The 17,071-nt window shown below is 56.2% G+C and overlaps 1 protein-coding gene across 4 annotated transcripts in view; it reads right to left on the reverse strand.

The window, feature by feature from the left end:
• Positions 1-686: 686 nt before the first annotated feature.
• LOC140187754 (unconventional myosin-Ic-like) overlaps positions 687-17,071 on the reverse strand; it is a 128,076-nt gene continuing 111,691 nt past the window's right edge. For all 4 annotated transcript variants that reach the window (XM_072243425.1, XM_072243424.1, XM_072243423.1 and 1 more), the window contains exons 26-32: positions 15,655-15,748; positions 15,301-15,356; positions 11,753-11,888; positions 10,594-10,664; positions 10,009-10,106; positions 7,980-8,079; positions 687-3,122 (exon numbers count right to left, since the gene is read on the reverse strand). In XM_072243425.1, the coding sequence (XP_072099526.1) occupies positions 3,096-3,122; positions 7,980-8,079; positions 10,009-10,106; positions 10,594-10,664; positions 11,753-11,888; positions 15,301-15,356; positions 15,655-15,748 (582 nt within the window). In that variant the 3' untranslated portion in view covers positions 687-3,095. The remainder of the gene's footprint in view (positions 3,123-7,979; positions 8,080-10,008; positions 10,107-10,593; positions 10,665-11,752; positions 11,889-15,300; positions 15,357-15,654; positions 15,749-17,071) is intronic.

Genomic DNA, 17,071 nt, shown 5'->3' on the forward strand with positions numbered 1-17,071 from the left:
CCAGGTGGAAATGACAAAAACGAGGGCATAATTTTAAGGTGATTGGAGGGAAGTATAGGGGGCATTTCAGAGGTACGTTTTTACAGAGTGGTGGCTGAATGGAATGCATTTGCCAGGGTGCTGATAGAGGTAGATAAATTAGGGACACACGAATGATAGAAAAATTGATACTATTTGGGAGGAAAGAGTTAGATTGATCGTGGAGTAGGCACAATATCATGGGCCAAAGGGCCCAAACTCTCCTGTGATGCTCCCGGTTCTGCTGCGGATTGGTCTCGGAGCTTAGGGAAAGATGTCTACCCATCGGAGGCAGTGGGGTGCCCCTCCGCAACTCTGATGTGATCTTGTAACAACACACACTGAGGAGATTGAGAAAGCAGGTGTAGAGAGGATGGTTGCCATGGAAATGGGGCGGTGTTTCAGAATGGCAGCCACTTATAGACAGGAAGGTGGATCTTCTTCTCAAATATTTGGAATTCTCTGCGCAGAGAGCAGAGTCACCAAGTGCCCTAGGATGGAGATGGGCAGATGCTTGAACAAGCAGAATGATGGGCTGTCTGTAGGCTGAGTTGCTGTGGAGGAAGGTTTTGTCCTGGTGAAGATGGGTTGGTCAACCTCGGCAGGCATCCCAGCTGGAGTACGCCAGTACCCCCTGACCCAGGCAAGGAAACAACATTCACAACAAGTTGGAAAATATTGTTTTATTGAAACCAAGTCTGACACATCGATCCATACAAAGATTACTACAATCTTTAATTAACATTGCGTATACTTTACTTAGAATGCTCCTGCCGTACGTGGGTTGCCCAGGGAACGGCTCCAGCCTCTTGGCCTATCACCCCATTGCAGGCTTGGCCTGAAGGCAGCCCCTGCCTCTACCCCACCCTTGCATGCCTCAGTCCAGCCCCTCACACCCAGCCCAATGTCGAGAACACCCTGAGGGAGGGTGGGAATGGGTCACTGGGGCCAAGGGCCAGGCCACTCGGCTCACTTTATCTCACTAAGCCCATGTGTCCCTGATTGGGACTCCTAGTCGTTGCCCCCACCACCCCCAATGCCTCCTTCCTGGAGCAATCAAGTGAGATCAGCTCCTATTTGTCTCAACAGCTGCACCTTTGGGCCCAAGCTCTCTGCGTCCAAACCCAGACAACCAGCCAGGGGTTGGGGGAGGGGGGGAGAAGACTAGTCATAGGTCTACATGCTAGGGAAACCAGACATCTGCCATTTCCGTGGTGGATGGGGAGACCATACGTATGTCTACATGCTGGGGAGACCAGATACACTGTTCATTCTGGGGGAGACCAGACACACTGTTCAGTCTGGGGGAGACAGATACACCATTCAGTCTGGGGGAGACAGATACACCATTCATTCTGGGGAGACCAGACACACTGTTCAGTCTGGGGGAGGCCAGACACACTGTTCAGTCTGGGGAAGACAGATACACTGTTCAGTCTGGGGAAGACAGACACACTGTTCAGTCTGGGGAAGACAGACACACCGTTCAGTCTGGGGAAGACAGACACACCGTTCAGTCTGGGGAAGACAGATACACCGTTCAGTCTGGGGGAGACAGATACACCGTTCAGTCTGGGGGAGACAGACACACCGTTCAGTCTGGGGAGACCAGACATCTGTACTTTCTGTGGTGGATGGAAAGAGCAGACACATGTCTGGATGCTGGGGAGAGCAGACATCTCCACTCTCCTGCAGTGCATCCTCAGCAGGAGATATCCCTGTCCCCTCTCCCCTACTTACAGCATCACAGCAACTCTCCCTCCCACGGTGGGAGGTCACCAACTGCCCACTTTAGAGGGTAGGCTGGGTCACCGACGCGTGATTCTGTTGTGGGGGCGGTGTCATTAAATGGGAAGAGGCAGAGTCAGACGAGCACATGAGGTTGCTGTACTGTGGCAGACTCAGTTGACCTGATGGAGCTGGTGTACCCACAGTGACTGAACAACTGTGGAGAGCTGAGGGTTTATAAGGCAATTGTCAGACCTCACTTGGAGTATTGTGAGCAGTTCTGGGCCCCTTATCTCAGGAAGGATGTGCTGACATTGGAGAGGAGATTCACAAGGATGATCCCAGGAATGAAAGGATTAACACATTAGAAACATTTGATGGCTCCGGGCCTGTACTCATTGGAGGTTAGAAGAATGGGGGGGGGGGGGGGGTTAATTGAAACCTATCGAATATTGAAAGGCCTGGATAGAGCGGATGGGAGAGTCTAGGACCTGAGGGCACAGCCTCAGAATACAAGGACGTCCCTTTAGGACAGAGATGAGGAGGGATTTCTTTAGTCAGAGGATGGTGAGTCTGTGGAATTCATTGTCACAGATAACAGTGGAGGCCAAGACACTGGGTGTAGGTTGATAAATTGTTGATTAGGTAGGGACTCAAGGGTTACGGGGAGAAGACAGGAGAATGGGGTTAAGAGGGTTAATAAATCAGCCATAATGGAATGGTGGAGCAGACTCGATGGGCTGAATGGCCTGATCTTGCTCCTATGTCTGATGGTCAATGAGGAAGTGCCCATTAACAGGATGTTCGCCCTGGGATGCCAGTGATGATGGATCCTCCACTGAGGAGGTTCATGAGACCACTAGGGCCACCTCAGCCCGCCAGGATGCAATCTCCTTGGGGCAGCCGAGCGAAGGCCCAGCAGTGTAGAGATGGTCATGAGGGTAGGGGTGGGAGAATCAGTCACCGTTTCCCAGAGGGCAGCAGACACTGGGTCTGAGGCAGTGTGAAGCACAGTGGATTTGGCAGAGAGACAGAGAGGTTATACTGTTTTCCTTAAAGCACCGTTGTGCACAGAGGCAGGAGAGTGATTAAACTTGGTGAGTCCTTGATAATGGCAAATACTCTTTAATATAAACTTCCATTAAATTTATTTTGCGTGATTAATGTATGAACTGGGAATGAGAGTCCCCAGCTGGAAGCACAGACTTTGGCAGCCGTGGTGAGCACAGTTTGTGTAGGTGTGTGACGAAGGCCAGCATCTCGAATGTCTCTCCGACTCCTGTCTGTGGAGTGCAGCCGTTCATCGGACCGTGCGCGCGTCGGGTGGCCATCGCGATCCCTACCCACCGTCATCTGGAGTTCAGGCGTGGAGCCACCTGGAGAGACAGTGAGGGTGGGCTCGGCTAGGGTCCGTAACAGAATTGTTCCCACTAACACTCCCCTGCCCAACCTCCTCAAAGGCACAACTCCCCCCAAAGCCGACGGAAACATCTCGACCCCGGCTGCACCGAATGAGCCATTCTACTCCCCCACCCTGACACCACCTCTGCCCCAGAGACACCCCCACCCTGACCCCGACAGGGGCACCCCAACCCTCTCTCAACAGGGGCATCCCACCCTGATCCCAACAGGGGCGTCCCCACCCTGACCCTGACAGGGGCGTCCCCACCCTGACTCTAACAGAGGCACCCTCACCCTGACCTCGACAGGGACCCCTCACACTGACACCAACAGGGGCACCCCACCCTGACCTGGATAGGGATGTCCCCACCCTCCCTTGACAGATCCTCCCGACCCGAAAGGGACCCCCCCTACCCTCTCTCGACAGAGACACCCCCACTTTGACCACGACAGCACACCTCTATCCTCTTTCGATAGAGATGCCCCCAACCTGACCCAGACAGGGATGACCCCACCCTTTCTTGACAGAGATGCCCCCACCCTCAGCCCTGACAAAGGTTCCCACACACTGACCCAGACAGAGACACCCCCATCCTGCCCCAGATACATGCTACCCCTCCCTCGACAGGGACACCCCCACAGATGTCTCCGTTGGGTCAGAGAAGGGACGTCCCTCGACAGGAACGCTCTTTAGAAACCTCTGGTCTTACACCTGTGTCCTCTAGTTTTTAAAAACGCAAACAACAGGAATTCTGCAGATGCTGGAAATTCAAGCAACCACATCAAAGTTGCTGGTGAATGCAGCAGGCCAGGCAGCATCTCTAGGAAGAGGTGCAGTCGACGTTTCAGGCCAAGACCCCTTGTCAGGACTAACTGAAGGAAGAGCTAGTAAGAGGTCCTGACGAGGGGTCTCGGCCTGAAACATCGACTGTACCTCTTCCTAGAGATGCTGCCTGGCCTGCTGCGTTCACCAGCAACTTTGATGTGTGTTGCTCTAGTTTTTAGCATGCTTCAAAGGGGAAAAGACCCACGTGCTTTCACCCTGTCTGTGTCACAGGTGATCATACGTACTTCGATCAGGTCACCCTTCAATCCAGGGAATAAAGTTCCAGAGCCGCAATCATTAACCCTTTCATTCCCGGGTCCATTTCGTAAACCTGCTCTGGAGGTCAGTAATGGGAAAGTCAAAGTTCCCTCATTTGACACTGTACTGTGCTTGCCTACGGATGTGATCTTCAACAATTGGGACTTGTGTAACTCCATTAGAGATCATCCCTTTTCTATTTTCATGTTCTACCTGCCCCTCCCTCCAGAATATCCTGCCCTCAGCTTGCACTGATCAGAGTGCAACCCCCCATCACGTGAAAATTCCACACCCAGACACTGAGCTGCCCCTCCTGCCCCTCCCTCAGCCGCGTTTCTGACAGCACCACACTCCCAGCTCATCTCACCTGCAAGTCGGCTGGCTTTAAAGTAAACTTATTTGTTCAGAGGTATGGTGCGGAGCAGGTCCCAACAAACCCCTGGCCTAATCGCAGGACAATTTACAATGACCAATTGTCCAATTTACAATGACCAACTGTGTCTTTGGATTGTGCCAAGAAACTGGACACCCAAAGGAAACCCATGTGGTTCCCAGGGAGGACGTACAAAGAAGACTTACAGAGAAGGTCAGAACTGAACTCCCAACCGCAATTCCCCGAGCTGTAGTGTCACACTAACTCACTACTAAACCTACCAGGAACACCGGGAGCTGTAGTGTCACACTAACTCACTACTAAACCTACCAGAAACACCGGGAGCTGTAGTGCCACACTAACTCACTACTAAACCTACCAGAAACACCGGGAGCTGTAGTGTCACACTAACTCACTACTAAACCTACCAGAAACACCGGGAGCTGTAGTGTCACACTAACTCACTACTAAACCTACCAGGAACACCGGGAGCTGTAGTGTCACACTAACTCACTACTAAACCTACCAGAAACACCGGGAGCTGTAATGTCACACTAACTCACTACTAAACCTACCAGAAACACCGGGAGCTGTAGTGTCACACTAACTCACTACTAAACCTACCAGAAACACCGGGAGCTGTAGTGTCACACTAACTCACTACTAAACCTACCAGAAACACCGGGAGCTGTAATGTCACACTAACTCACTACTAAACCTACCAGAAACACCGGGAGCTGTAGTGTCACAGTAACTCACTACTAAACCTACCAGAAACACCGGGAGCTGTAATGTCACACTAACTCACTACTAAACCTACCAGAAACACCGGGAGCTGTAGTGTCACAGTAACTCACTACTAAACCTACCAGAAACACCGGGAGCTGTAATGTCACACTAACTCACTACTAAACCTACCAGAAACACCGGGAGCTGTAGTGTCACAGTAACTCACTACTAAACCTACCAGGAACACCGGGAGCTGTAGTGCCACACTAACTCACTACTAAACCTACCAGAAACACCGGGAGCTGTAGTGTCACACTAACTCACTACTAAACCTACCAGAAACACTGGGAGCTGTAGTGTCACAGTAACTCACTACTAAACCTACCAGAAACACCGGGAGCTGTAATGTCACACTAACTCACTACTAAACCTACCAGAAACACCGGGAGCTGTAGTGTCACAGTAACTCACTACTAAACCTACCAGAAACACCGGGAGCTGTAGTGTCACACTAACTCACTACTAAACCTACCAGAAACACCGGGAGCTGTAGTGCCACACTAACTCACTACTAAACCTACAAGAAACACCGGGAGCTGTAGTGTCACACTAACTCACTACTAAACCTACCAGAAACACCGGGAGCTGTAGTGTCACACTAACTCACTACTAAACCTACCAGGAACACCGGGAGCTGTAGTGTCACACTAACTCACTACTAAACCTACCAGAAACACCGGGAGCTGTAATGTCACACTAACTCACTACTAAACCTACCAGAAACACCGGGAGCTGTAGTGTCACACTAACTCACTACTAAACCTACCAGAAACACCGGGAGCTGTAATGTCACACTAACTCACTACTAAACCTACCAGAAACACCGGGAGCTGTAGTGTCACACTAACTCACTACTAAACCTACCAGGAACACCGGGAGCTGTAGTGTCACAATAACTCACTACTAAACCTACCAGAAACACCGGGAGCTGTAGTGTCACACTAACTCACTACTAAACCTACCAGAAACACCGGGAGCTGTAGTGTCACACTAACTCACTACTAAACCTACCAGAAACACCGGGAGCTGTAGTGTCACACTAACTCACTACTAAACCTACCAGAAACACCGGGAGCTGTAGTGTCACACTAACTCACTACTAAACCTACCAGAAACACCGGGAGCTGTAATGTCACACTAACTCACTACTAAACCTACCAGAAACACCGGGAGCTGTAGTGTCACAGTAACTCACTACTAAACCTACCAGAAACACCGGGAGCTGTAATGTCACACTAACTCACTACTAAACCTACCAGAAACACCGGGAGCTGTAGTGTCACAGTAACTCACTACTAAACCTACCAGGAACACCGGGAGCTGTAGTGTCACACTAACTCACTACTAAACCTACCAGAAACACCGGGAGCTGTAGTGTCACACTAACTCACTACTAAACCTACCAGAAACACCGGGAGCTGTAGTGTCACACTAACTCACTACTAAACCTACCAGAAACACCGGGAGCTGTAGTGTCACACTAACTCTACACTACTAAACCTACCAGAAACACCGGGAGCTGTAGTGTCACACTAACTCACTACTAAACCTACCAGAAACACCGGGAGCTGTAGTGTCACACTAACTCACTACTAAACCTACCAGAAACACCGGGAGCTGTAGTGTCACACTAACTCACTACTAAACCTACCAGAAACACTGGGAGCTGTAGTGTCACACTAACTCACTACTAAACCTACCAGAAACACCGGGAGCTGTAGTGTCACACTAACTCACTACTAAACCTACCAGAAACACCGGGAGCTGTAGTGTCACACTAACTCACTACAGAACCTACCAGAAACACCGGGAGCTGTAGTGTCACACTAACTCACTACTAAACCTACCAGAAACACCGGGAGCTGTAGTGTCACACTAACTCTACACTACAGAACCTACCAGCCCTTGTGCCTGCACCTCCTCTGCCCACTGGATCTTCCTACTCCCGTTACCACGTTCTCCTCTCTTCCCCCCTTTTGCTGTCATCCCCTGCCTTTCTTGTCTGGGTAGCACTGGGAAGCATTCCTGTAGGGACATTGGTCCCTCTTGTACAGGTCACCCCTGCCCAGGAAAGGTTCCCATTGTCCAAGTCACTGAAGCCCTGCCCCTGAGCAGAAGTTTAGACATTGAGCTGCTCCACCTTGCAACTGATGAAGGGTCTTGGCCTGAAACATCAGCCACTTGTTCCTGTTCATCGACGCCGCCAGAGCTGCTACGTTCCTCCAGCATTTTGTGTGTGCTGCTCTGGAAGTGGGTCCCTGTCACTTCAGTCCAGGCTATTCTTGCTGCATCTCCCTGACCCAGTGAAGGACACGAGCAGCAAACAGGGGAGCACCACCACGTGCAGGTCCCCCACACCCCTGGGGTCCCCTCTGGCTGGGTCCATGACCGTCACTGGGTGTGACCAGGAAACTCCTGCCCGACAGTCTGTACCCAGAGGCCCGCACGTCTTTTGTTGGCCAATAAAAGTTAGTTTTTTCAGAGACGGCCAGATCACAGAAAAGAACGACAGATACAGAGCCGTGCAAAACAGATTTCACAAATTATCTCAGCGATATCCAACCCAATTCTGATTCTGATCCTTACCACAGACAGATGTCCGTTCTTTGCTTTGGAAATGATCAGCTCGGACCCCGACGTGAAGTCGATGACCCCCTCCTTGCCTTGCTTAATGGTAAATTTAATGCTGCAGGACGGAGAGAGCACCAGTCACCCTCCAGCAGATCCTCTCACCCGTCACCCTGCACTCTCATTCAGCCCCGCTGGAACACACAACCATACCACCTCCCTCCTTCCCCGATCACTCCCTCCACCCCTCCCTCCCCGTTCACTCCCTCCACCCTCCCTCCCCATTCACTCCCTCCACCCTCCCTCCCCGTTCACTCCCTCCACCCTCCCTCCCCGTTCACTCCCTCCACCCTCCTGTCCGGTTCACTCCCTCCACCCTCCATCACTCACTCCACCCTCCCTCCCCGTTCACTCCCTCCACCCTCCTGCCCATTCACTCCCTCCACCCTCCATCACTCACTCCACCCTCCCTCCCCGTTCACTCCCTCCACCCTCCTTCCCCGTTCACTCCCTCCACCCTCCTGTCCGGTTCACTCCCTCCACCCTCCCTCCCCATTCACTCCCTCCACCCTCCCTCCCAATCACTCCCTCCACCCTCCCTTCCCATTCACTCCCTCCACCCTCCCTCCCCGTTCACTCCCTCCACTCCTGCCCGTTCACTCCCTCCCCCTCCATCACTCTCTCCACCCTCCCCGATCACTCCCTCCACCCTCCTGCCCCATTCACTCCCTCCACCCTCCCTCCCCGTTCACTCCCTCCACCCTCCTGCCCATTCACTCCTTCCACCCTCCATCACTCACTCCACCCTCCCTCCCCAATCACTCCCTCCACCCTCCTTCCCCGTTCACTCCCTCCACCCTCCTTCCCCGTTCACTCCCTCCACCCTCCTGTCCGGTTCACTCCCTCCACCCTCCCTCCCCATTCACTCCCTCCACCCTCCCTCCCAATCACTCCCTCCACCCTCCCTTCCCATTCACTCCCTCCACCCTCCCTCCCCGTTCACTCCCTCCACTCCTGCCCATTCACTCCCTCCCCCTCCATCACTCTCTCCACCCTCCCCGATCACTCCCTCCACCCTCCTGCCCCATTCACTCCCTCCACCCTCCCTCCCCGTTCACTCCCTCCACCCTCCTGCCCATTCACTCCTTCCACCCTCCATCACTCACTCCACCCTCCTTCCCCGTTCACTCCCTCCACCCTCCTGTCTGGTTCACTCCCTCCACCCTCCCTCCCCGATCACTCCCTCCACCCTCCCTTCCCATTCACTCCCTCCACCCTCCCTCCCCGTTCACTCCCTCCACTCCTGCCCGTTCACTCCCTCCCCGTCCATCACTCTCTCCACCCTCCCCGATCACTCCCTCCACCCTCCTGCCCCGTTCACTCCCTCCACCCTCCCTCACCGTTCACTCCCTCCACCCTCCCTCCCCATTCACTTCCTCCACCCTCCACCCTCACTCCCCATTCACTTCCTCCACCCTCCTGCCCCGTTCACTCCCTCCACCCTCCCTCTCCGATCACTCCCTCCACCCTCCCTCCCCATTCAATCCCTTCACCCTCCATCACTCCCTCCACCCTTTTGCCCCATTCACTCCCTCCATCCTCCATTACTCCCTCCACCCTCCCTCACCGTTCACTCCTTCTACCCTCCTGCCCTGTTCACTCCCTCCACCCTCCCTCCCCATTCACTTCCTCCACCCTCCACTCTCCTTCCCCATTCACTCCCTCCACCCTCCTGCCCTGTTCACTCCCTCCACCCTCCCGCCCCGATCACTCCCTCCACCCTCCTGCCCCGATCACTCCCTCCACCCTCCTGCCCCATTCACTCCCTCCACCCTCCTTCAAGCAGGGTCTCCCCCCACCCCACCCATCTCAAATCTCTTGTTCCTCCGGAACACACCTTCCAATAGGGTTTCTCCTCCTGCCGTTCCTCCCTGCCTTCCCTCGCCCCTCGCCACCCTCCCCTGTCCTTTCAATAGAGTTCACCCTAACCCCTTCTACTACACACCTGCCTCCCCCCAACTATATTTGTCTGCTCAGGCGGCCTCACCTCCCCTGGTTGACGTTGACACTGTTGACCTTGTCTGACTCCATAGCCAGTTTGGTCAGCGTCTCGATCACGTGATCACTCCGCAACACCAGGTCACCCTGAAACACAGCACAGCACACGTCAGGGAGCCACACTCTCCGAATACGGGGCCGCGCTGCCCAATTCCCGCGTTGCCCATGGACCCCTGCGGCCACAGTCCGGTGTTGTACGTAGACCGTGTTCAGCGGGAACCACGCAGCACAACCAAGAGGAATCAACCAGAACTCCCAACTGAGAAGTGGGTGGACTCTCAGAAAGCAGGGCAGAGTGGGGAAGGAGAGGGTGACCGCCATGGGCAGACCCAGGGGCTAGCACCAGCTCCAGGCTAATTGGCCTCACGTCGAGCAGGAGCTGTTCAAATCGGTTCCTGGTGTCTGACAGAAGCAGCCCCTCCCTGCCCCATGGAGTGAGGGGGGAGGAAGAGGGAGCACTTGGAGGGACTCTGGGCAAAACCCAGTGGAATTATTTATGAGTGGTCTTTGGTCAGCAAGGACACAAGCTGAAGGACCTGTTCCCCTTCTGTATGATGAGCCAGCAATTCCCTACCTTCTGCCGATTGTCCTCACAGGGAACGTGCAGGACGAAGAGGCCGTCACTGAGTGAACTGACTGATATTCCTGCAGGGAATCATGGGGGATCCAAGTTAAAATCTGAATACTAACCATGGCCTGCAACACATCAGCTTGGTTAGCGAAATCACTCAATCAATCAACCCAAATCAACACCAGAAAATGAAGAGCATGGGTCAGACACAGAGTGAAACTCCCTCCACACTGTCCCATCACACACTCCCGGGGTCAGACACAGAGTGAATCTCCCTCCTCACTGTCCCATCACACACTCCCGGGGTCAGACACAGAGTGAAACTCCCTCCTCACCGTCCCATCACACACTCCCGGGGTCAGACACAGAGTGAAACTCCCTCCACACTGTCCCATCACACACTCCTGGGGTCAGACACAGAGTGAAACTCCCTCCACACCGTCCCATCACACACTCCCGGGGTCAGACACAGAGTGACACTCCCTCCTTCACTGTCCCATCACACACTCCCAGGGTCAGACACAGAGTGAAGCTCCCTCCACACCATCCCATCACACACTCCCGGGGTCAGACAGAGTGAAACTCCCTCCACACCGTCCCATCACACACTCCCGGGGTCAGACACAGAGTGAAGCTCCCTCCACACCGTCCCTTCACACACTCCCGGGGTCAGACAGAGTGAATCTCCCTCCACACCGTCCCATCACACACTCCCGGGGTCAGACACGGAGTGAAACTCCCTCCACACCATCCCATCACACACTCCCGGGGTCAGACACAGAGTGAAACTCCCTCCACACCGTCCTATCACACACTCTCGGGGTCAGACACGGAGTGAAACTCCCTCCACACCATCCCATCACACACTCCCGGGGTCAGACACAGAGTGAAACTCCCTCCACACCGTCCTATCACACACTCTCGGGGTCAGACACAGAGTGAAACTCCCTCTATACACACACATACACACACAAATTTTTCCAAATCATATATAGTGGTTGGTACAATGCTTTACAGCACCAGCTTACATCTGCTGTAATATAGATGGAATTTAATCGTTATAAACCTGGTTCCACACAGTGACGCCCGGACGCAAACGCATGCACTATTAGTAGAGGAAGGCAGGTCAGTGGCTCCTCGCCATCTCCCCTCTACCACCCACCTTTGAGTTTGGAGTAATCGATGGTCTGTTTGAGTTTGCCCTCCTCTACGAGGTAGGCACTGCCTGTGGCGATCAGCAGCTGGCGAGGCCGTGCCCGGTAACCGTTCCGATCGTACTTTGTCACCGCCACCGCATACTGCAAAGCAAGCCCAGACTTAGTGGAGGAGAGCTGCATGCAGGAGATTGGTGTAGTGCTGGGGGCGTGCACCAGTTCAGTGCAGGTGACGGGAGCGCACGAAAGGAGTCGGTGTAGTGTAGGGGTCGGTGTAGATGAAGAGGACGTGTAGGGGGTCAGTGTAGGTGAAGGGGACGTGTAGGGGTCGGTGTAGGTGAAGGGGACGTGTAGGGGTCGGTGTAGATGAAGAGGACGTGTAGGGGTCGGTGTAGGTGAAGAGGACGTGTAGGGGTCGGTGTATTGAAGGAGACGTGTAGGGGTCGGTGTAGGTGAAGGGGACGTGTAGGGGTCGGTGTAGGTGAAGGGGACGTGTAGGGGTGGGTGTATTGAAGGGGACGTGTAGGGGTCGGTGTAGGTGAAGGGGACGTGTGGGGGTCGGTGTAGATGAAGAGGACGTGTAGGGGTCGGTGTAGGTGAAGAGGACGTGTAGGGGTCGGTGTATTGAAGAGGACGTGTAGGGGGTCGGTGTAGGTGAAGGGGACGTGTGGGGGTCAGTGTAGATGAAGGGGACGTGTAGGGGGTCGGTGTATTGAAGGGGACGTGTGGGGGTCGGTGTATTGAAGAGGACGTGTAGGGGGTCGGTGTAGGTGAAGGGGACGTGTGGGGGTCAGTGTAGATGAAGGGGACGTGTAGGGGGTCGGTGTATTGAAGGGGACGTGTGGGGGTCGGTGTAGGTGAAGGGGACGTGTAGGGGTCAGTGTAGGTGAAGGGGACGTGTAGGGGTGGGTGTATTGAAGGAGACGTGTAGGGGTCGGTGTATTGAAGGGGATGTGTAGGGGTCGGTGTAGGTGAAGGGGACGTGTAGGGGTCGGTGTATTGAAGGCGACGTGTAGGGGTCGGTGTAGGTGAAGGGGACGTGTAGGGGTGGGTGTATTGAAGGAGACGTGTAGGGGGTCGGTGTAGGTGAAGGGGACGTGTAGGGGTCGGTGTAGGTGAAGGAGACGTGTAGGGGTTGGTGTAGGTGAAGGGGACATGTAGGGGTGGGTGTATTGAAGGAGACGTGTAGGGGGTCGGTGTAGGTGAAGGGGACGTGTAGGGGTCGGTGTAGGTGAAGGAGACGTGTAGGGGTCGGTGTATTGAAGGGGACGTGTAGGGGTCGGTGTAGGTGAAGGGGACGTGTAGGGGTCGGTGTATTGAAGGGGACGTGTAGGGGTCGGTGTATTGAAGGGGACGTGTAGGGGTCGGTGTAGGTGAAGGGGACGTGTAGGGGTCGGTGTATTGAAGGAGACGTGTAGGGGGTCGGTGTATTGAAGAGGACGTGTAGGGGTCGGTGTATTGAAGCAGACGTGTAGGGGTCGGTGTATTGAAGGAGACGTGTAGCGGTCGGTGTAGGTGAAGGGGACGTGTGGGGGTCGGTGTAGGTGAAGGGGACGTGTGGGGGTCGGTGTAGGTGAAGGGGACGTGTGGGGGTGGGTGTATTGAAGTGGACGTGTAGGGGTCGGTGTAGGTGAAGGGGACGTTTAGGGGTCGATGTAGGTGAAGGGGACGTGTAGAGGACGGTGTAGGCGAAGGGGACGTGTAGGGGTCGGTGTAGGCGAAGGGGACGTGTAGGGGGTTGGTGTATTGAAGGGGACGTGTAGGGGTCGGTGTAGGTGAAGGGGACGTGTAGAGGGTTGGTGTATTGAAGGGGACGTGTACGGGTCAGTGTAGGTGAAGGGGACGTGTGGGGGTCGGTGTAGGTGAAGGGGACGTGTAGGGGGTCGGTATATTGAAGGGGACGTGTAGAGGACGGTGTAGGTGAAGGGGACGTGTAGAGGACGGTGTAGGCGAAGGGGACGTGTAGGGGTCAGTGTAGATGAAGGGGACGTGTAGGGGGTCGGTGAAGGTGAAGGGGACGTGTAGGGGGTCTGTGTATTGAAGGGGACACGTAGGGGTCGGTGTGGGCGGTGGGGTCGGTGTGGGCGGTGGGATCGGTGTACGCGGTGGGGTCGGTGTGGGCGGTGGGGTCGGTGTACGCGGTGGGGTCGGTGTACGCGGTGGGGTCGGTGTGGGCGGTGGGGTCGGTGTGGGCGGTGGGGTCGGTGTGGGCGGTGGGGTCGGTGTACGCGGTGGGGTCGGTGTGGGCGGTGGGGTCGGTGTACGCGGTGGGGTCGGTGTACGCGGTGGGGTCGGTGTGGGCGGTGGGATCGGTGTGGGCGGTGGGGTCGGTGTACGCGGTGGGGTCGGTGTACGCGGTGGGGTCGGTGTGGGCGGTGGGGTCGGTGTGGGCGGTGGGGTCGGTGTATGCGGTGGGATCGGTGTACGCGGTGGGGTCGGTGTGGGCGGTGGGGTCGGTGTACGCGGTGGGGTCGGTGTGGGCGGTGGGGTCGGTGTGGGCGGTGGGGTCGGTGTATGCGGTGGGGTCGGTGTGGGCGGTGGGGTCGGTGTGGGCAGTGGGATCGGTGTACGCGGTGGGGTCGGTGTACGCGGTGGGGTCGGTGTGGGCGGTGGGGTCGGTGTGGGCGGTGGGGTCGGTGTACGCGGTGGGGTCGGTGTGGGCGGTGGGGTCGGTGTGGGCGGTGGGGTCGGTGTACGCGGTGGGGTCGGTGTACGCGGTGGGGTCGGTGTGGGCGGTGGGGTCGGTGTGGGCGGTGGGGTCGGTGTACGCGGTGGGGTCGGTGTGGGCGGTGGGGTCGGTGTGGGCGGTGGGGTCGGTGTGGGCGGTGGGGTCGGTGTATGCGGGGGGATCGGTGTGGGCGGTGGGATCGGTGTACGCGGTGGGGTCGGTGTACGCGGTGGGGTCGGTGTGGGCGGTGGGGTCGGTGTGGGCGGTGGGGTCGGTGTGGGCGGTGGGATCGGTGTACGCGGTGGGGTCGGTGTGGGCGGTGGGGTCGGTGTGGGCGGTGGGGTCGGTGTGGGCGGTGGGGTCGGTGTACGCGGTGGGGTCGGTGTGGGCGGTGGGGTCGGTGTATGCGGTGGGGTCGGTGTATGCGGGGGGATCGGTGTGGGCGGTGGGGTCGGTGTGGGCGGTGGGGTCGGTGTACGCGGTGGGGTCGGTGTGGGCGGTGGGGTCGGTGTACGCGGTGGGGTCGGTGTGGGCGGTGGGATCGGTGTACGCGGTGGGGTCGGTGTGGGCGGTGGGATCGGTGTGGGCGGTGGGGTCGGTGTGGGCGGTGGGGTCGGTGTGGGCGGTGGGGTCGGTGTGGGTGGTGGGGTCGGTGTACGCGGTGGGGTCGGTGTGGGCGGTGGGGTCGGTGTACGCGGTGGGGTCGGTGTGGGCGGTGGGGTCGGTGTGGGCGGTGGGGTCGGTGTGGGTGGTGGGGTCGGTGTATTGAAGGGGATCGGTGTGGGTGGTGGGGTCTGTGTATTGAAGGGGACGTGTAGGGGGTCTGTGTATTGAAGGGGATGTGTTGGGGGTGGTGGGGACGCGTGCAGACGCCAGCGTGACTCGTACTTTAATGCTGTCTTTCTCGATCACCTGCAGCACCTTCGAGTTGATCTCGTTCGTCGCTGGAACAGAAATGAGGCATCAGCAGGGACGCCCCGATAGGTTCACACCTCCCCAGCTCCACTTCTCCAGCCAAGCTCACCGCTCCCCACTTCTCCCTCTCACCGGTTCTGCGTGCACCCCTCGCCCCGCCCCTCAGCTGGAACCCTCCACCATTACACTCCACCCACACCCATCCCCTGCTCCGCACCCCGCTCAGCCCCCCTGGTCACTCCAGCGGCTCCCTCTCCAGTCACTACCTCACTCCTCCCTCAATAACCCGTGCCCTTCTCCCTCTGCCTCCACCTCATGCCCACTCACTGATCCGGGAGTCGGCGAAGAGCTTGGCCACACTTTGGGGATAGTTGTCCTTCCTGTCCTTGAAAAGCGCACTTGCCACAACCTTCTGCTCCAGCTGCAGGGGAAGAGATGTCCTTCAGTCACAGTCAACAAGCCCCCCCCGGCTGATGGGAGTCCGGAGATGGCAGCAGGGGAGAATCATGGATCAGGCATACCACCTTCATCCGGAGGACGGATTGCTGGTGGATTCATCAGCACTCAGTCCCACTCCGCGGCCTGTGCGGACTCCTGTGCTTTGGGGCTGTCCCATCACGGTGGGATGTCCCTGTGTTCAGTGAGCAGAGGACAAGGCCAGGTGATTGTCCTCTCCCCTGTCTGGCATCACCCATTCAGGAGCAGTGCTCAGACCTGCTCTGGGAAGGAGGGGTCAGGAGTTTGACGCCTCCTCCCTTGGCTGGTCCTGTCCAGTCCCCACCAAGTGCCTGCAAATCCTCACACCACACTGGATAATCGGAATGGCTTCCCAATGTCCACCTCCTGCTTCAGCAATACCTACATCTGTATTGATTACTGCGACAGGACCCTCGACTTCCTCACTGGATACCGCAGTCTCTGCAGATCGGAAACAGCGTCTCGTCCTCACAGACAATCAGCACGGGTGCACCTCAAGGATGCATGCTTAGCCCTCCCTACACCCAACTCTGTGACTATGCACAGCTCAAATGCCATCGATAAATTTGCCGATGACACAACTATTGCAGGCAGAATTTCAGGTGGTGAGGAGGCGTACAGGAGTGAGACAGATCAGCTGGGTGAGTGGTATTGCAGCAACAACCCAGCACTCAACATCAGTAACCAAGGAACTGATTGCAGACTTCAGGAAGGGAAATTCAAGGGAGCACATCCCAGTCCTTATTGAGAGTCAGCAGTGGAAAGGGTGAGCAGTTTCAAGTCGCTGGGTGTCAACATCTCTGAGGATCTGACCTGGGCCCAACACATTGATCCAGTTACAAAGAGGGCCCACCAGCAGCTCTGCTTCATTGGGAGTTTGAGGAGATTTGGTCTGTCACAAAAACTCCATCAAATTTTGAGCCTCCACCAAGTGCCTCCAGATTGCTATAGAAGCACCATGGAGAGCATTCTGCCTGGTTGCATCACTGTCTGGTATGGGGGGGCTCCAACGTACAGGACTGCAAGAGGTTGCTCCATCACGGGCACTAGCCACCACACCATCAACGACATCTTCAATAAGTGATGTCTCAGCAGGCAGTGTCCACCATTAAGGACCCCCATCACCCAGGACATGCCCTCTTCTCATTGCTACCATCAGGGAGGCGGTACAGGAGCCTGAAGACACACACTCGACGTTTCAGGTACAGCTTCGTCCCCTCCACCATCTGATTTCGGAATGGTCCGTGAACCCGTGACAGCACTTCAC

Source organism: Mobula birostris, chromosome 25 (assembly GCF_030028105.1).
Source record: "Mobula birostris isolate sMobBir1 chromosome 25, sMobBir1.hap1, whole genome shotgun sequence".
In the NCBI taxonomy this organism is placed as follows: Eukaryota; Metazoa; Chordata; class Chondrichthyes; order Myliobatiformes; family Myliobatidae; genus Mobula; species Mobula birostris.